The 20741-nt window shown below is 52.4% G+C and overlaps 1 protein-coding gene across 11 annotated transcripts in view; it reads right to left on the reverse strand.

Annotated features, from left to right (window-relative positions):
* The window catches only part of NAV2 (neuron navigator 2), a 93375-nt gene that overhangs the window by 28979 nt on the left and 43655 nt on the right, over window positions 1–20741 (reverse strand). For 8 of the 11 annotated variants that reach the window (XM_053448894.1, XM_053448892.1, XM_053448889.1 and 5 more), the window contains 6 exons: window positions 14706–14823; window positions 13071–13123; window positions 10279–10351; window positions 9626–9863; window positions 7868–8007; window positions 169–1156 (listed from right to left, as the gene is read on the reverse strand). In XM_053448894.1, the coding sequence (XP_053304869.1) occupies window positions 169–1156; window positions 7868–8007; window positions 9626–9863; window positions 10279–10351; window positions 13071–13123; window positions 14706–14823 (1610 nt within the window). Of the gene's footprint in view, window positions 1–168; window positions 1157–7867; window positions 8008–9625; window positions 9864–10278; window positions 10352–11266; window positions 11388–13070; window positions 13124–14705; window positions 14824–16082; window positions 16179–19431; window positions 19523–20741 lie in introns of those variants that run through there. The other 3 variants (XM_053448895.1, XM_053448893.1, XM_053448896.1) reach the window with 3 other exon arrangements.

Here is a 20741-nt window from a genome sequence, read left to right on the forward strand (position 1 = left end):
TTAAATACGTCGTGAGGACGTTTTATTTGCTTCACCTATGTGCTGCCGGTCACTCGCTTAAAGACACGAGTCAGGTTCCTGTAACCGTTCTGGCCCCAGCGCAAGTAAGAAATGACACGGCAAGACGCTGGCACTAACGGGGTTAAGCTGCGACGGAGCGTGCCTTACCTGTACATAAAGGGTGCCACGGTGGCCGTGTTCGGGTGGTTGTACTGCTGCTGCGGTTGAGGTAGCTGCACGCTGACTGTATTGCTCCCCGAGGCCTGAGTTACGGCGATCGGCTGCCCCGCGGCCCCCGCGCCACCGACGCCTTTCCCGTCAGACGACGCCAGGCTCGACGACGAGCTGGAATTCCTGTTATCCAGCTGGGACTTGTGAACGGAGAGCCCGGACCCGTGCTTCCCGGTCCGGATCTTCTCCCCCTCCTTGGCAGATGACGGGGCACTTGAGGCTTTCCCTGGGGTGCTTTTGGCTCCTGGTTTTGGTATTCCGCTTTGCGAAGGAGCCGGGGCCTCCTTCTTGGGGTTGTTCTGCTTCCCACCTTTGGGGATGAGGCTCGAGATCTTGGAGGATTTTTTCGGCCCGTCGCCGGCAGCTGCCGCCTGCTCTTCCCTCGGCGACTCGTTGTTGTCGGGCCTTTCGGGGAGGGAGATTCTTTTTGACAAGTCTTTACTTTTCTCTTTGTCCTTCTGCTTGTCTTTGTCCTTCTCGCTGCCCTTAGGAGAAGTCTTTTTGTTGGTCAAGGCGCGGCCGAGCGTGCGCTGCGCGATGCCCTTCAGTGCCGTTTTGGGGCTGTTTGCGCTGCGGAGCGCGTTCTCCATTTCATCCGCTTCCTCGAAGCTTGGAAGAGCGTCGAGTCGGTCGCAGCTGACGTCGCGGGATCCCTCCAGAGAGGATCTGGAGCTCCCTTTGCTGTTAAACAGTTTTAACTTTTCCAGCATGGATTTCTGCGAATTCGGAGCCGGCTTTGGGGGTTCTGCCGGTTGTTTTGGACTTTCTGGCGCCGGCTGCTTGACGGACACCACGGAAGACGCGTGTTTGGCGCTGAGCGACTTGCTGCGCCACGGTTTGTTGGCGGAGTTCGGTTGCGGGATGGAGGAGGACACGGCATTGTCACTCATTCCTGCCGGCTGAGAGCCGCTGCCCTCTACGGGTCCTGCAAGGAAATACAAGTCACGGTGAGAACATGCGCAGACCTCCCCGCCACGGGCACGCCGCACATGGGTAATGCGGACGCCTGCAGAGAGCGTGTTAATGGGGTCCCAGCGCTGAGGTTTCGCTCTGATCCAGGCAGCTGGCATCGGCACTGGGGCTGATCGGGCGCTCTGCGGCCCTTTAGAGATAAACTCCCCAGACAGGGGCCACGGACACGGCGGGCCCACCCAATGGATGCGTTCGGAGCGATTCCCTCAGCAAACGGCACCGCGCGGTAATACTTGCCTCGGAGCCGGTACCAAGCATTACACGTTACACCAGTCCTAGAGTCACAGACAGTTTGGGCAGAAAGTCAGAATTCCGTCTCCGTTTTATGGAAAATGCCCTTTTCTGATATGACGCCCCCCCCCAATCTAGCGATAACCAGAACCATCCACACATCCGTGATCGCCGTGCGTGTCAGGAAACAACGTGTAATGCAGCCATCCGTGCAGAATGCGTGTGAAACGCTTTACTACACGCACCTTACAGACATAAATCACACGCATCGTTCAGTCGCTCGGACCGGTTACATTTACTGCCGTCCACACGTGGAGGAACGTTCCGGAGTATCCAGCCACGTTATAAAACATGTGGAGTGCAGGGGAGGAATTACCGTGCAGTTTGCTTTCATCTTCCAAGCTCTGTTTAATGTCGGCTGAGCCTCCCTTGGCCGGCGACCAGAAACTTTTCACTTTAAATACAACGTTCTGTAATGACTAAAAAAGGAGCGGAAGGAGACGACAGCGACCCGTAAATCCCTCCGCCGCTCGTTAAAACACGAGAATCCCGAAGCCTCGCTTTCCCGGCCGGCACCGGATCGCAGACGCCGGCACCGGATCGCAGACGCCGGCACCGGATCGCAGACGCCGGCACCGGATCGCAGACGCCGGCACCGGATCGCAGACGCCGGCACCGGATCGCAGACGCCGGATCACAGCGAGCAGGCGATGGCGGCATCTCACCGGGGCGATCATCCCGTCCCCCTCGTTACCAACGGCCACGAAGACCGAGGATTATCTGCCCCTAACGGCACGGCCCCCCCGACCCCCCCTGGTTACTGCACCGCAGCTGTAACACATTAACGCAGCCACTCAACACTCACACTCCAAATACCCCTGAGAGCTCCCGCCGCCACACTCAATGCCAGCATGCACTCCCGCCGACACACTCAATGCCAGCATGCACTCCCGCCGACACACTCAATGCCAGCATGCACTCCCGCCGACACACTCAATGCCAGCATGAACTCCCGCCGACACACTCAATGCCAGCATGCACTCCCGCCGACACACTCAATGCCAGCATGAACTCCCGCCGACGCACTCAATGCCAGCATGCACTCCCGCCGACACACTCAATGCCAGCATGAACTCCCGCCGACACACTCAATGCCAGCATGAACTCCCGCCGACACACTCAATGCCAGCATGCACTCCCGCCGACACACTCAATGCCAGCATGAACTCCCGCCGACACACTCAATGCCAGCATGCACTCCCGCCGACACACTCAATGCCAGCATGAACTCCCGCCGACACACTCAATGCCAGCATGAACTCCCGCCGACACACTCAATGCCAGCATGCACTCCCGCCGACACACTCAATGCCAGCATGAACTCCCGCCGACACACTCAATGCCAGCATGCACTCCCGCCGACACACTCAATGCCCGGATGCACTCCCGCCGACACACTCAATGCCAGCATGCACTCCCGCCGACACACTCAATGCCCGCATGCACTCCCGCCGACAAACTCAATGCCAGCATGCACTCCCGCCGACACACTCAATGCCAGCATGCACTCCCGCCGACACACTCAATGCCCGCATGCACTCCCGCCGACACACTCAATGCCCGCATGCACTCCCGCCGACACACTCAATGCCCGCATGCACTCCCGCCGACACACTCAATGCCTGCATGCACTCCCGCTGCCCGAATCATTGCTGGCATGCACTCCCGCCACTACATTCATTTGAAGAATGCCCTTGGATTCCACTGACATAGCTCTAGTGTTCACTCAGATCCCAGGCACTCACCTCCAGTATGCACTCAGATCCCAAGCACCGATCCCCAGTGTGCACTCAGATCCCAGGCACTCACCTCCAGTGTGCACTCAGATCTCATGCATTAACAGGTGCTTACATTGGCTGCACAGATTCACAGCCCTGCAGCACATCGCGGGGGGTCCGCTCCTGCCGCGGGGGGGGGGGGGCTAGGGGGTCCGCTCCTGCCGAGCGGGTTACACTTCACCTCCAGGTTTGTTGAATCTCTTTGGCAGCAGGAGGGAGGCTTTCATCTCCCCTCCCTCCACAGTCCAGCCGCTGCCCTCACTGAGCACAACCCCCCCTCCATTAACCAGACACAGAGCCCCCTCCGGACAGCAACCAATCAGGGAGCCAGCCTGACACCTCCGTACCCCCAATCAAACACTCAAACTGGGGGTCCGGCCGTCACTGAGAATGAAAATCTAACGGTAACTCAGTGACGACGTTTCCGCTTTACACAGAAATTCATGTTTATTGCCATAAAAGTGATATTTGCCAGGACAGCCCGTCCACACATTCTGCCCCCCCCCCCGGCGGGGCAACAGGGGGGTATTTACTCGCTACTGTAACCCCCATCTATAGGCACACTGAGGGGCATATCCGGGGTATATCCCCTCCCCGCCCCCCCCACGGCAGCTGAAAGCATCAGGGCGCGATGTTCAGTGAAGTCCGAATCCGGTCCGTTATATAAATAAACCCGGAGCCGCTCCTTGTAAGGGAGAAGAATTCGCGGAATAAGAAACCCGCTTCCAGGGCTGAGAGGCCCCCGTGGCCCCCGTGGCTCTCTGTTTAGTGGATAGGGGTGAGAGCACGGGCTGCGGGACTGTAAGAGGTCTGGGAGGAGATTTGGGGGCAGGGGGGGGAGATTTGGGGGCAGGGGGGTCGGTTGGGACTTTGGGCTTTCGGTTAATGATTAGAGCCGGTCAAGCAGCTCAAGTTAACGAGCAAACAGAGCGATTCACTTCCCAAGGTTTACAGCCCCGGGTCGGGTTTATCGGTTCCAGTCCGGAGCTTCCCGGCAGCGGCCGGCGCGTTTTACTCCAGTCCTGTACTGTACTGGCTGATTTATCTATACATTATACAGGGGCCGGTCACTGATTTATCTATACATTATACAGGGGCCGGTCACTGATTTATCTATACATTATACAGGGGGCCGGCTCGCTGATTTATCTATACATTATACAGGGGCCGGTCACTGATTTATCTATACATTATACAGGGGCCGGTCACTGATTTATCTATACATTATACAGGGGGCCGGCTCGCTGATTTATCTATACATTATACAGGAGCCCGGCTCGCTGATTTATCTATACATTATACAGGGGCCGGTCACTGATTTATCTATACATTATACAGGGGGCCGGTCACTGATTTATCTATACATTATACAGGGGCCGGTCACTGATTTATCTATACATTATACAGGGGCCGGTCACTGATTTATCTATACATTATACAGGGGCCGGTCACTGATTTATCTATACATTATACAGGGGCCGGTCACTGATTTATCTATACATTATACAGGGGGCCGGTCACTGATTTATCTATACATTATACAGGGGGCCGGTCACTGATTTATCTATACATTATACAGGGGCCGGTCACTGATTTATCTATACATTATACAGGGGGCCGGTCACTGATTTATCTATACATTATACAGGGGCCGGTCACTGATTTATCTATACATTATACAGGGGCCGGTCACTGATTTATCTATACATTATACAGGGGCCGGTCACTGATTTATCTATACATTATACAGGGGCCGGTCACTGATTTATCTATACATTATACAGGGGCCGGTCACTGATTTATCTATACATTATACAGGGGGCCGGTCACTGATTTATCTATACATTATACAGGGGGTCGGTCACTGATTTATCTATACATTATACAGGGGCCGGTCACTGATTTATCTATACATTATACAGGGGGCCGGTCACTGATTTATCTATACATTATACAGGGGGCCGGCTCGCTGATTTATCTATACATTATATAGGGGCCGGTCACTGATTTATCTATACATTATACAGGGGGGCCGGGCACTGATTTATCTATACATTATACAGGGGCCGGTCACTGATTTATCTATACATTATACAGGGGGCCGGTCACTGATTTATCTATACATTATACAGGGGGTCGGTCACTGATTTATCTATACATTATACAGGGGGCCGGTCACTGATTTATCTATACATTATACAGGGGGCGGTCACTGATTTATCTATACATTATACAGGGGCCGGTCACTGATTTATCTATACATGATACAGGGGGCCGGCTCGCTGATTTATCTATACATTATACAGGGGCCGGTCACTGATTTATCTATACATTATACAGGGGGTCGGTCACTGATTTATCTATACATTAAACAGGGGGCCGGTCACTGATTTATCTATACATTATACAGGGGGCCGGTCACTGATTTATCTATACATTATACAGGGGCCGGTCACTGATTTATCTATACATTATACAGGGGCCGGTCACTGATTTATCTATACATTATACAGGGGGCCGGTCACTGATTTATCTATACATTATACAGGGGGCCGGTCACTGATTTATCTATACATTATACAGGGGCCGGTCACTGATTTATCTATACATTATACAGGGGCCGGTCACTGATTTATCTATACATTATACAGGGGCCGGTCACTGATTTATCTATACATTATACAGGGGCCGGTCACTGATTTATCTATACATTATACAGGGGGCCGGTCACTGATTTATCTATACATTATACAGGGGGTCGGTCACTGATTTATCTATACATTATACAGGGGCCGGTCACTGATTTATCTATACATTATACAGGGGGCCGGTCACTGATTTATCTATACATTATACAGGGGGCCGGCTCGCTGATTTATCTATACATTATATAGGGGCCGGTCACTGATTTATCTATACATTATACAGGGGGGCCGGGCACTGATTTATCTATACATTATACAGGGGCCGGTCACTGATTTATCTATACATTATACAGGGGGCCGGTCACTGATTTATCTATACATTATACAGGGGGTCGGTCACTGATTTATCTATACATTATACAGGGGGCCGGTCACTGATTTATCTATACATTATACAGGGGCCGGTCACTGATTTATCTATACATTATACAGGGGGCCGGTCACTGATTTATCTATACATTATACAGGGGGCCGGTCACTGATTTATCTATACATTATACAGGGGGTCGGGCACTGATTTATCTATACATTATACAGGGGGCCGGTCACTGATTTATCTATACATTATACAGGGGGCTGGCTCGCTGATTTATCTATACATTATACAGGGGCCAGTCACTGATTTATCTATACATTATACAAGGGCTGGTCACTGATTTATCTATACATTATACAGGGGGGTGCGGCTCGCTGATTTATCTATACATTATACAGGGGCGGGTCACTGATTTATCTATATATTACACAGGGGGGCGGTCACTGATTTATCTATACATTATACAGGGGGGGCGGCTCGCTGATTTATCTATACATTATACAGGGGGCCGGTCACTGATTTATCTATACATTATACAGGGGGCCGGTCACTGATTTATCTATACATTATACAGGGGGTCGGGCACTGATTTATCTATACATTATACAGGGGGCCGGTCACTGATTTATCTATACATTATACAGGGGGCTGGCTCGCTGATTTATCTATACATTATACAGGGGCCAGTCACTGATTTATCTATACATTATACAAGGGCTGGTCACTGATTTAGCTATACATTATACAGAGGGGTGCGGCTCGCTGATTTATCTATACATTATACAGGGGCGGGTCACTGATTTATCTATATATTACACAGGGGGGCGGTCACTGATTTATCTATACATTATACAGGGGGGGCGGCTCGCTGATTTATCTATACATTATACAGGGGGGGCGGCTCGCTGATTTATCTATACATTATACAGGGGCCGGTCACTGATTTATCTATACATTATACAGGGTGGACGGCTCGCTGATTTAGCTATACATTTTACAGGGTTGACTCGCTGATTTAACTATACATTATACAGGGTTGACTCGCTGATTTAACTATACATTATACAGGGTTGACTCGCTGATTTAACTATACATTATACAGGGCAGGCAAAGCTCTTCCTGCAGCAGAAGCTCCTCATAATGCATAGTGAGGTCTGGGAGCTGAAACGCAGCTCTCCCACAAACTCTCCCATCAGCAAGTAGAGCGGGCTCATATCACTCAACAAAGGACGCTCACTCCACTCACATAACATCCAAACAAAGCACAAGCTCTCCGGCCTAGAGACGGATTCTCCATTAATGATTAAAGGCACAGAGTCCCATTACTGACCGATCGGCACGGACTCTCCGAGCGCGGCGGGTTATTTCTTACACAGACCATTCGATCAGACCTTTCCGGAGAACGTTCCGTACAGCGCTACAGCAGCAGGGGGCGCCATAATACAGCAAACATGTCCCACTACACGCCAGCAACACATGGGGACCATTCATTAAAACACACAGAGAAGAGAACCCCGGGGCCCCCATTCACCATTTAAAAGTCTAAAATAAAAGCCGGACGTATACTCGCGTACCTTTGTCGGCCGCCGGAGGTTGCGCAGGTTTGGCTTTGTCGTGGTTGTTAAAGCTCTGACTGCGCCTGTTGCTGCCGGTCGGACCTCGCAGTTTGGCTTCACCGGCGGCAGCTGCCGGCCTCGAGCTGGGAGCCGGGAGCCTGAGATGGAGAAGAAATCAACATTATTCCAGACGACGAGTGCTTTGTATCATACGGGTTCCATCATACGCATTTCTACAGGCAAAGAACCTACTTCCAGATCATCTGCAGGCTCTCGTACGGGGCGGGTATAGAACGCAGAGCACGCTCGAGTACACGCGGAACTGAAGACACTGACGGTAACGGCTTCATTCATTTTATTTAACGTTTCTCATTCACTGACACAGGAGCGGGGCCCAGGGTTCTCCATTCACTGACACAGGAGCGGGGCCCAGGGTTCTCCATTCACTGACACAGGAGCGGGACCCAAGGTTCTCGATTCACTGACGCAGGAGTTTGGCCCAGGGTTCTCGATTCACTGACGCAGGAGTGGGGCCCAGGGTTCTCCATTCACTGACGCAGGAGTGGGGCCCAGGGTTCTCCATTCACTGACGCAGGAGTGGGGCCCAAGGTTCTCAATTCACTGACGCAGGAGTGGGGCTCAGGGTTCTCCATTCCCCGACACAGGAGTGGGGCCCAGGGTTCTCGATTCACTGATGCAAGAGTGGGGCCCAGGGTTCTGGATTTACTGACGGAGGAGTGGGGCCCAGGGTTCTCGATTTACTGACGGAGGAGTGGGGCCCAGGGCTCTCAGTAGCTGTGACACAAACGCTGACACCAGGCTGGGGTCTCGCTATAACCGGAGCGCCTGGAGCCAGAGCTATAAATCAATGCCGGTTCCAAGTTCAGCTTCCAATGCCTTAAGCCGTCGGGCCGCTTCGGACGGGTCTGAATGGGTTAAAAGGCGCCTGAAGGCAGCAGCTCAAACCTTGTAATTGTGACGGAAAATCTAAAAGCGTCTCGGGGGAAACATCTGCTTTTCAGGATGAGACGCGGGGCCCCAGACAATCTACCCCGTGGAGAAGACATCACACCCGAGTATATAGCGCCAGCAGATTCCATAGCGCAGGCCGTTAACACGCAAACTCATATAAACGTCCTGCTCGGCCCTACACGCCACTCACGTGTTCTGCCGATGGATCCCTTTAAACCCACCGCAGCGCGTCGGCGCAATCGTGCGGCCCCCGGGGAAACCTCGTGATTTTACAGAATAGTAAAAAACCTCCCGCTGGTTATTTATTTTTACCCAAACAGACAAAATCCGGCTTTTTAGCCGATGAGACGCGTTGAGGGGGCTCTTGTTTGATTCTAGATAAGGAGGTATTTGTTTTCCGACCAGAAGTTCATGTTTGCCAAAGATTTTCACTTGAAAGACTTAAAAGAAGCGGTTTTGTGTTACGCTGGGTGCTTCCCTGAGGGTAATTAGCTAATTGCCCCATATTTCATGGATACAAAAGGTTGAAATATCCATGATGTCATGAGAACCTGCAAGGACACACTGTGAGTCGGGGGCCGAGCGGCCCCTCCGGTAACACGATCACTGGAAATATCCGCAGCTCCTTCCCCGTGGCAGATAACTACCCGCTCTTTACTTACCACCCAGCCCCAACACAACAGCCCACGGGCGCCCATGTACCCCCTTTACCCCTTCAGTCGGCTTGTTTATGGACCGAGCCACGTCCGGGGCAAAGGACCGGGAGCACGAGAGCTGCCGCCCGGCAGATGAGGACACGCTTACCTGGAATGCATCTCTGCTTGTGCTTTCGTCTGCAGGCAAGGAGGTTGTTGCGGTTGTTGGCACGGGGCTGCGGCGGGCGCACTCGGCTGGGCATGGGTAAAAGCCGCAGGGTGGTAGATCTGCTGGCACGGCGGGCTGATCCCCGGCGGCTGTCTTTGTGACGACTGCTGCTGCTGTTTGTACCGAGACAGGCTGAAGAACAGACCCAGAATGGCCTTCAGATTCCCATTCCTGATCTCTGTAAGACAACGACGGCGTGAGCAGGACGGCAGGGCTATGGCTTCCGCTCGGAGACGCAGGACAACTGACCATTTCTACAACCCCAGCCCAAACGCTCCGCTTTCTTTGGTAAATCTCAAAAGAACGAGAGGATCAGAAGTCGATGGGGACGATGGATAAAAGGACCGTGTGAAGGCTCCGCTGGGAAGGACGCGGGGGCCGCGCGGCTCCCGCAGAGTTCTGGAGTATAAGTGAGGCTCGGGTAGTCGGGGCAAATAAGATAAAGAGTGCATTTCGTGCTCTTTATGTGGGGTGGGGGGCAGATCTTGCACATATGGTCACAGTTTTCAGGGAATTCTGTCAGGCTGTCACGGGAGCTAACACTCTATGTCAATCCGCAGGCATTAGATCTCCGACGCGCAGACGACACTCACCCTCGGCTGACAGGCCTTGAATACTGATTCCCTTGGCTGCCAAGAAACTTAGGCAGGTGTCGATATTCTCAATCTGTGGGAAGAAAGAAAGGGTTAATGGAGAAAAGACCACCGTGTGCCCCTCACAGAGAGATATCACCCCCTTAATCTGTTTGAGGGGAGCAATGATTACAGACGGATGCCCCCTCCCCCATAGAGCACCATCAGGGGGTTCACCGTACGGCCCTCGTGGAGAATAACGGTGAACGGCTTCTCAAGTGGAGGATACAACCCCGTACACGACGCAATAAACGCGTTATTACACACATTACGCACGTTATTACGCAGTGTAACTGGTTCAAGATCAGGGGTGTCCAACCTGCGGCCCTCCAGCTGCTGCAGGACTACATCTCCCATAATGCTCTTTCAGCCTTGGGCCTGGCAGAGGAGTATGGGAGATGTAGTCCTGCTGCAGCTGGAGGGCCCTGGGTTGGACACCCCTGTTCTAGATGGAAGGAAACTTCTGGAAAAGACACTGTGGGCGCTGCGCTAACCTGGGAAATATTCGAACCCAGAAGGAACGAGCTGCTTGCATTTCAGCGCCCCCGTGAGACCCCCCCCGCGTGACCCCCCCTCTCAAGACTCCCCCGTGTGACCCCCCCCCCTCGCGTGATACTTTACTCTCATTATAACAGAATTCAGTGCCAGTCATGGCTTCTGCGTCAGCCCCGTGTCTGTCTGTCTCAGTCCGTATGTCTTTCTGACTGTCTGTCTCAGTCCGTATGTCTGTCTGACTGTCTGTCTCAGTCTGTATGTCTGACTGTCTCAGTCCGTATGTCTTTCTGACTGTCTGTCTGTCTGTCTCAGTCTGTCCGACTGTCTGTCTGTCTCAGTCTGTATGTCTGACTGTCTCAGCCCGTATGTCTGACTGTCTCAGCCCGTATGTCTGTCTGACTGTCTGTCTGTCTCAGTCCGCAACCCCTCTGTACCCCGGTACCCAGCCCCTAACCTGCTGGGCTACCCAAAGAAACAAGTGCCGGGTTTGGGACTCGAGCCGGGCCCTTCGGTCTGCAGACTCCCAGAGCCTTCCTTGTAAAACAATATGCTGACGGTTCACGAGGGCCGGCCGTTCTCAGATCATGTTTGTGTTTCTAAGCTGTAAAGGCAGAGCCTGGGGCCGGACTCTTATCTGTGCCGCGCAGGTATCCCCGTATCTTTAAAGCCTCTGAACGTCGGACTCACCGCAGCCACACCGTGTCTTAGTTCTCAGTTTAACCCTGCATGTGCCGACAACACCAGGCATGAGGAGACAAAGAATCCAGAGCACATTTAGTGCACTGATGGGGGCCACTGAGGGCCACTGAGTCCTTAAACAATTAACGTAACGTATTACACAGTATCGGTGCCGCGATTCCGGATCAGTAACATCACACAGTATCGGTGCAGCGATTCCGGATCAGTAACACCACACAGTATCGGTGCAGCGATTCCGGATCAGTAACACCACACAGTATCGGTGCAGCGATTCCGGATCAGTAACATCACACAGTATCGGTGCAGCGATTCCGGATCAGTAACGTCACACAGTATCGGTGCAGCGATTCCGGATCAGTAACACCACACAGTATCGGTGCAGCGATTCCGGATCAGTAACATCACACAGTATCGGTGCAGCGATTCCGGATCAGTAACGTCACACAGTATCGGTGCCGTGATTCCGGATCAGTAACATCACACAGTATCGGTGCCGTGATTCCGGATCAGTAACATCACACAGTATCGGTGCCGTGATTCCGGATCAGTAACATCACACAGTATCGGTGCCGTGATTCCGGATCAGTAACATCACACAGTATCGGTGCCGTGATTCCGGATCAGGAACATCACACAGTATCGGTGCCGTGATTCCGGATCAGTAACATCACACAGTATCGGTGCAGCGATTCCGGATCAGTAACATCACACAGTATCGGTGCCGTGATTCCGGATCAGTAACGTCACACAGTATCGGTGCCATGATTCTGGATCAGTAACATCACACAGTATCGGTGCCGTGATTCCGGATCAGTAACATCACACAGTATCCGTGCAGCGATTCCGGATCAGTAACATCACACAGTATCGGTGCCGCGATTCCGGATCAGTAACGTCACACATTATCGGTGCAACGATTCCAGATCAGTAACATCACACAGTATCGGTGCCGTGATTCCGGATCAGTAACATCACACAGTATCGGTGCTGTGATTCCGGATCAGTAACATCACACAGTATCGGTGCTGTGATTCCGGATCAGTAACGTCACACAGTATCGGTGCAGCGATTCCGGATCAGTAACATCACACAGTATCCGTGCAGCGATTCCGGATCAGTAACATCACACAGTATCGGTGCCGTGATTCCGGATCAGTAACATCACACAGTATCGGTGCTGTGATTCCGGATCAGTAACGTCACACAGTATCGGTGCAGCGATTCCGGATCAGTAACATCACACAGTATCCGTGCAGCGATTCCGGGTCAGTAACATCACACGGTATCGGTGCCGCGATTCCGGATCAGTAACATCACACAGTATCGGTGCCGTGGTTCCGGAGTTTTTACCTTTGGGCCGCTGTCTGCGTTTCTAAAGTGTTGGGAATTGTTCTGTATTAATCTGGGGGGTCTGCCGCTGCCGCCGTTATACGGATCGAAGGGGTCTGGTATTTCCGATACATTTAAGTCTAAATCATGTTTAGATTTTTGTTACTTTGTATAAAATTGTTATTTTTGTTACATCGCAGTCACCGCAGCAAAGCGAGGAGGAAACTCACCATTTGGGATCTGTTTTTGGGGCATCCATTGATGTCGTCAATCTTCTCGTTTGCTGCAATAGAGGAAAGGGGTGAGTGAAGGAACAGAGATAATCGAGAGCGGGGTGAGTGAAGGAACACAGATAATCGAGAGCAGGGTGAGTGAAGGAACAGAGATAATCGAGAGCGGGGTGAGTGAAGGAACAGAGATAATCGAGAGCGGGGTGAGTGAAGGAACAGAGATAATCGAGAGCGGGGTGAGTGAAGGAACAGAGATAATCGAGAGCAGGGTGAGTGAAGGAACAGAGATAATCGAGAGCGGGGTGAGTGAAGGAACAGAGATAATCGAGAGCAGGGTGAGTGAAGGAACAGAGATAATCGAGAGCAGGGTGAGTGAAGGAACAGAGATAATCGAGAGCAGGGTGAGTGAAGGAACAGAGATAATCGAGAGCGGGGTGAGTGAAGGAACAGAGATAATCGAGAGCGGGGTGAGTGAAGGAACAGAGATAATCGAGAGCAGGGTGAGTGAAGGAACAGAGATAATAGAGAGCAGGGTGAGTGAAGGAACGGACATAATAGAGAGCGTTCTTCAGAGATCTCCGGCCGCCCCACCCCAGACAGCTGCCGGACGGTCACAGAGGGAGAGACACCTGCCGAGACCGGCCGCCGGCTCCAGGAATAGCTCCTGGCTGCAGGGATTAGGTTTTTAGGGATTTTCTTCTAAATGAAGCGTCCTGGAGGGAGAGGCTCCGCTCTAATGTTACTTAATACGAGATATGAGCGATCTCTCCGCTCCCCTGGGGCCCCCGGCTGGTATACATAGTTATATTCATATAGATATATACATACAGATAGACACACATATATATATATATATATATATATATATATATATATATATATATATAACGTATCCGTCGCTCCGCCCTCCGGCCGGTATATATATATATTTTATATACACACAGATATATATAATATGTACCGTATCCATCGCTCCGTCCCCCCCGGCCTGTATATATATATATTTATATACACACATATATATATAATATGTAATGTATCCGTCGCTCCGCCCCCCGGCCTGTATATATATATATTTTATATACACACATATATAATATGTACCGTATCCATCGCTCCGTCCCCCCCGGGCTGTATATTTATATATTTATATACACACATATATATATATATGTAATGTATCCGTCGCTCCGCCCCCCGGCCGGTATACATATTTATATACACACATATATAATATGTAATGTATCCGTCGCTCCGCCCCCCCGGCCTGTATATATATATATATATATATATATATTTTTATATACACACATATATATATAATATGTAATGTATCCGTCGCTCCGCCCGCAGCCGGTCCCTTTAAACAAATAGAAATGAAGGGAAGTTTGCACTCGCGCATGCACTCGGGTCAGACAGGTTTACTTTTTTCTCTCTCCTGTTTGATTTCAATTCCCGTCCGCGTTGTAAATGGTTGTAAATAATTTCTCGCTGTCCGGGGCTGCGCTTTACGGCCCCCGCGCGCTGTAAAGGGGATAAGGCCTGTCGGCCCGCTGCACGGTGAATACCGCCCGACGATTAGCCGGCTGCTGGTGACGTCATATAAAGTCTGCCGGCCGGCATCGCTTCACTCACCGACGACCTGGATAATCTCCGCCAGCAGAACGCCGTCCGTCACATCTTCCTGCAGGTCCTTGATGAGCCGCTTGTGGCCGGATTTGGACAGGTAGTGGTTGGCCCAGTCCGTGTAGATCTGCAAGAAAGAAAGGCAGAGGATGGCTTCCTGCTTATTATTCGGACAGAGTCCGGGGCCGAGTGTCCGTGTCATTAGGATGCTAGGCATGTTCCAGTGGAAATGTCTTCCCTCCTATTCAGTGTTCGGCCCCAGGGCCAGGCTAAGCCTGCATTGTGATTCCAGCACCGGGAGGATGCGCCGAGACGGGCGCCAAACTCAGCCGGTGTTATTTGGGACTCGTTAAGGGACGTCGGGGGCGACGCTCCAAATGGTTTGTTTTCAAACTCACGAATCAGCACGCTCAGCGCAACACAGACAGACACCGGGGCCGGGCCAGGGCCGGGGGAACTGCACAGATTAACCCTTCGTGCCAACTCCCAGAAATCGGTAGCGATAGTCAGCCCCCCGGGTACGCTGGGGGATTCGGGGCATTTCAGGGATAAGTACAGGAGCCTCGGCCTTTAAGGTAAAAGACGTCAATCCCTCAGATCCGGTCTCCAGGATCGGGGGGGGGATTAAAGGGGATTCTGGGGGGGGGGTGCAGGGATCTGCGAGTTCCTGGAGTTAAAGGACAACGAAGCGTCGCCTGTAAAGTGTCTAAACCCCGCCTAGGGGCTCCTGACAGGTTCCCTCCCAGACATAAAAGTTTATGGCCCGTTTATGGCCCAGGATATAAAAGGATCCACCTCTGGGCTGAGGAGGTATAAAGGGCAAATATTTAAATTACACTTAAAGCTTCTCAATGATTTCCTGCACTCCGGGAAGTAAAGGCTGAGTGTTTCTCGCACATAATCCCAGTAATTTCCAGTAACACAACGGCCACTGCCGGTACCGGCAGCAGCGACGTCAGCCTGATTATACCCCGGGGGCAGAACACGGACTGAAATAACCACCCTGCGAACGAACACAAGATGAGAGAACCGGGAGCTGCCGGTGCCAACGGGGACGAGCTGGGAAATCCGACCGCAAAATCCCAATGTTACTCATCTCCACTCTCCCCACGCCGGTGACTCACCCTCCGCGGAGTAAGACTCACCCCGAGTAACACAATGAGCCCCCCTGAAACCCCCAGTAACATACATGTACAGTTACAGACAGCCGTACACGCGTGTGCAATAAATGCGCGTCTGTGACGTCAGGAGCGCACGAGGCGGTCAAATACCCTAAAATGAGCCGTAAAGCCCTCTAAGATAAAGCCGAGGATTATTGAAGGAGCCCCCGGCGGTCGGTCACCGACCGGCTCCGTATGGAGGTACAGGGGACACGGAGCCGCTTACTCTCTTGTAGAAGTGGACGGAATAAACGCTGCAGTTCCGTGCCGGGACCCAGAAAGCGGCCCCCGCCGGCATAGCGAAGCTGAAGGTCCTCGGTCCTCGGTGTCCTGCAGCAAAATGCCGGCTCATCCACGCGGGGGGGGGGGGGCGTTTGGCGGGGCGGTTGGCCGCGGGGTAATTTTAGCCCTGGGTCCTTGTGATGTTCTCCCTGAATTAGATTTTGTGCGGGCAGCGAGCTCCTCCTCTCAGTCTCGTTACGCTTTAAAGCCGAGTACAGGAATCAGTGACAACCCCAGGCATGCGACAGGCGCTGCACCGCTGCTTACTGCGCATGTGAACATAGTGCCCCTAATGCCCCTCACGCTGTAACTTCCATGGCAGTCAGACTCGAGTTTCATAACAAAATGTGATAAAGGCGACCTTGGACGGGATCCGCTGCAGCTCTCTCCTATAAAACAGATCCCCAGACAAAGAGCTTGAGCAGCAGGGGAACGAGTGGGGGGGGTGTAAGAAGCGAGTGGGGAGCGGATAAGGAATGGGTCGGGAGCAAGTGGGGAGTGGGTGTAAGGAGTGAGTGGGGAGCGGATAGGGAGCGAGTGGGGAGCGGATGGGGAGCGAGTGGGGAGCGGATGGGGAGCGAGTGGGGAGAGGATAGGGAGCGAGTAGGGAGCGGATAAGGAGCGAGTGGGGAGAGGATAGGGAGCGAGTAGGGAGCGGATAGGGAGCGAGTGGGGAGAGGATAGGGAGCGAGTGGGGAGCGAGTGGAGAGCGAGCGAGGGCCGCCGGTTTTTTCACGATAATCGCACGTCACGGATATTTTGCATCTTTTGGGATTTGCAGAGAAGTTTCTCGGGGGGCTCGGATCCGCGCCGCCCCCCGCAGCCTGAGAGCCGACATCGCCGACCGGAGCTCGGGAAAGCTACAGAACCCCGACCCTCGCCAACCCACCGGACACGGAACTACCACGCAGAACACAGACAGAACACGCGCAGAACACGGACGGGGATCAAAGCACTTCAAAAGAAACCCAGTTCATTAAAAGCAGAGCATTAAAGGCGAGCGGGATAAGAACTTAATCCTCCCCGGCACAAAAATGCCGTTTATATCAAAAGTGAAATTATCCCCAGAAAGCCTCTAATTAAAGCAGAATCTGCACCGGCGGCTCGGGGGCAACAAGCGGCTCGGGGGCAACAAGCGGCTCGGGGGCAACAAGCAGCTTTATCTGCAAACGGAAGCACCCAGGCGGCACTTCTGCGGTTATAACCTCCGTGCTACGCGAGAGCCGGCATTACCAACCACGGCAGTCTCTCTATACTTGCCAACTATCCATGTTCAGTCTGGCCAGTCCCTCTCCCAATACCTTTCTTTCCTCCCTCTGATGCCCCTCTTTTCTAGGAGCGCAGAATGTTTGCTGGGTATGGGGGTAAATAAACCCATTATTCTTCTAAATACCCCGCTCTGTCATATATGTACCCCTCGGCCCAGTGGACACTTCTAGTCGCCTGTACTTGAGGACCCCCATTAACCGTTCGCAAACTGCCACCAGTTCATCGCTGTATCCGGTATCTGTCCTCAACCGGGAGGAAAGACGCGTCCCGGGATCGCTTGTAACGGGATTTCTGCTTCTCTGACCGGTAATGCCGGGGATCACATGCAGTCCTCCTCCGCTGCACGCCGCATCCCCGCAACAAACACGGAGACAGCAGAACGCCGCGGGTCACCCGACGCCACCGGAGAGCAGAAACCCAACCAGCAGCCAGCGGCGCACACATTACCGCACACACGTGTAACGGGATACACGGCCAGACAGCGAGGGGGACACGGAGAGCGGCGCGCAATCAGGAACGCATTCAGAGCCAATCAGGAGGCACTTTGGCTCCAATTAGGATCAGATACAGAGAACGGAACTAAATCCCCTCAGCAGGAAGATCGGATCCGGCCAATAAAAGAATCACTTTGTAAAGGGATCTACTCCATTAGCCTGTCCCCATAAGATGCCCTTAGATGCGGGGTGTAAGAGGCGGGGGCACGGGGCGTAACGGGGCGATAATAAGAAATTCCTCCATTTCCACGGCCGCTCCGGTCCCGGGCGAGGACAGCGAAGAAGCGATGGCTTCTCACGTTACTCCGTCATTATTACACAACGACGACTCCGCTCACAAACGCACACAAAAGGATTTACTGCGCACGACACGTTATCAAACCGCGTGATATCCGGCGAAAGCCCAAACCGGTCCGACCGCTTCTCGTGTCACAAACTTCTCACCGGCCGGCGACTGGGATCACGCAGTGCGTGTCAGCGTGTCTGTGCTGTGTGTGCGTGTGTCACAGTGTGTGTGTGTGTGGTGTGTATTAGTGTGTGTGTGGTGTGTGTCTCCCACTCTATTTTTCAGTATCACAATATTACCATTATTAATAATTTCACTTATTACCATTATGAATTATTGCTATAAATATTACTATTATTACCATTAATTGTTGCTATTATTCATAATTACTATTATTACCATTATTAATGATGGCTATAATTAATTATTACTATTATTACCATTATTAATGATGGCTATAATTAATTATTACTATTATTACCATTATTAATGATGGCTATAATTAATTATTACTATTATTACCATTATTAATGATGGCTATAATTAATTATTACTATTATTACCATTATTAATGATGGCTATAATTAATTATTACTATTATTACCATTATTAATTTGGGCTATTATTAATTATTACTATTATTACCATTATTAATTTGGGCTATTATTAATTATTACTATTATTACCGTTATTAATGTGGGCTATTATTGTCCACGTTACAGGATTTATTCACGTGGTAATGAAAGAATTGAGGAGTTTGTGGAGCGTCTGCTTGGCGGATCTCCTCGTCACCGTCTGCTTCACTATTCATTAAGATCTTTCCATGAGGATCCAGTCGATCTTTTGGATTTAAAGCTTTCTGGCCGGCCGTCCCATGTCCTGAGCGCACCCCACAGCAACGCCTGACCCACGGGGGTCTCACGGCTCCCCCTGCCGGTTTATACCGACGGTAACATGATACAGAATAAAGCCCTTTATACCTGAAACAAAGCAAACTGCCCCAAATCCAGTGACTACGTATAAAGCGACACCAACAGACGACACGAGGGACGCGCTCCTTAAACCCAAAAAACAAACTCCGTGCCGTCATCCAACGCGCCATCGGACCCTCGCTGGTCACGGCACCAGCAGGTGACTCAGGGGACACCCGGGCGGACTGTACACCCCACAACCTGCCACGTGATCCACCAAAGCCAACAACCACCTGCCAACCCCCCCCCCCCCGGGACCCCCCAGGTGCCCACCGTGCATTTCCACAGCTCGCTGGAAGTCATCGCCAGGCTGCTGTCCTCCTCCTTATATCTGATCTCCAGGGTCTTCTCCCATCAACTCTCCGCTCCAAACACCGCAGCTCCTCGCTCCAAATCTCCCAGAAGGGAGCTGAAAGGTAGCAGCTGGGCAGAGGGAGTGCACTCCTCCCCTCCCCCGGCACACCGCTCACATTGGGCATTCCTGACTCAATGGGCCGTTCATCCTTACAAGGAAGAAGTGCAATTAACTCCTGAGGGGAGGACGGGGCGGCCCTGGCTGTGTCACGGGGATTATCGGGGGCTCCGGTCCTGGGACGGGTTCCCGGCGGGCTCTGCTTCCCACGTGATAACAAAATGTAAGAGCGCAGTAACCCGGATCCGCCGTCTCGGCGGAGTGACCCGGATCCTCTGCAGAGTAACTCGGATCCGCCGCCTCCGCAGAGTAACCCGGATCCTCAGCGGAGCAACCCGGATCCTCCGCGGAGCAACCCGGATCCTCTGCAGAGCAACCCGGATCCTCCGCGGAGCAACCCGGATCCTCAGCAGAGCAACCCGGATCCTCTGCAGAATAACTCGGATCCTCAGCGGAGCAACCCGGATCCTCTGCAGAGTAACTTGGATCCGCCGCCTCCGCAGAGTAACTCGGATCCTCCGTAGAGTAACCGGCTCCTCCGCGGAGCAACCCAGATCCTCAGCAGAGTAACCGGCTCCTCCGCGGAGCAACCCAGATCCTCAGCAGAGTAAACCGGATCCTCCACAGAGTAACTTGGATCCTCCGTAGAGTAACCGGCTCCTCCGCGGAGCAACCCAGATCCTCAGCAGAGTAACCGGCTCCTCCGCGGAGCAACCCAGATCCTCAGCAGAGTAAACCGGATCCTCCACAGAGTAACTTGGATCCTCAGCGGAGCAACCCGGATCCTCAGCGGAGCAACCCAGATCCTCCGACCGGTACACCAGGCTGCGGCGCAGGAGCTCACACTCTGCGGGGATCCACACACTTTATGGCGAATACAAAGTGTCAGAAAACACATCACACGTTTCTGTAACAAAGTATTCCTCAGCCAATCTGGACGAGGGGGTCCGGCGCTAACATATTATCTCTGCAAAACCCCCACGAGCCCCCGTCTAATATCTGCCCGTTATCAGGGGGGCGTTTGGAAGGTTACCGGGCTAACGCCCCAAACGGCGAGAGAGCGGCGGCCGCGAGGATCTCATTTTCATTCTTCCCCCGGTGACAATAAATGAATGAAGCGCGGAGTCGGGGGTCCCGCAGAGTCCGCCGTCCTTTATTGTCATTGAAATTG

Source organism: Spea bombifrons, chromosome 10 (genome assembly GCF_027358695.1).
Source record: "Spea bombifrons isolate aSpeBom1 chromosome 10, aSpeBom1.2.pri, whole genome shotgun sequence".
In the NCBI taxonomy this organism is placed as follows: domain Eukaryota; kingdom Metazoa; phylum Chordata; class Amphibia; order Anura; family Pelobatidae; genus Spea; species Spea bombifrons.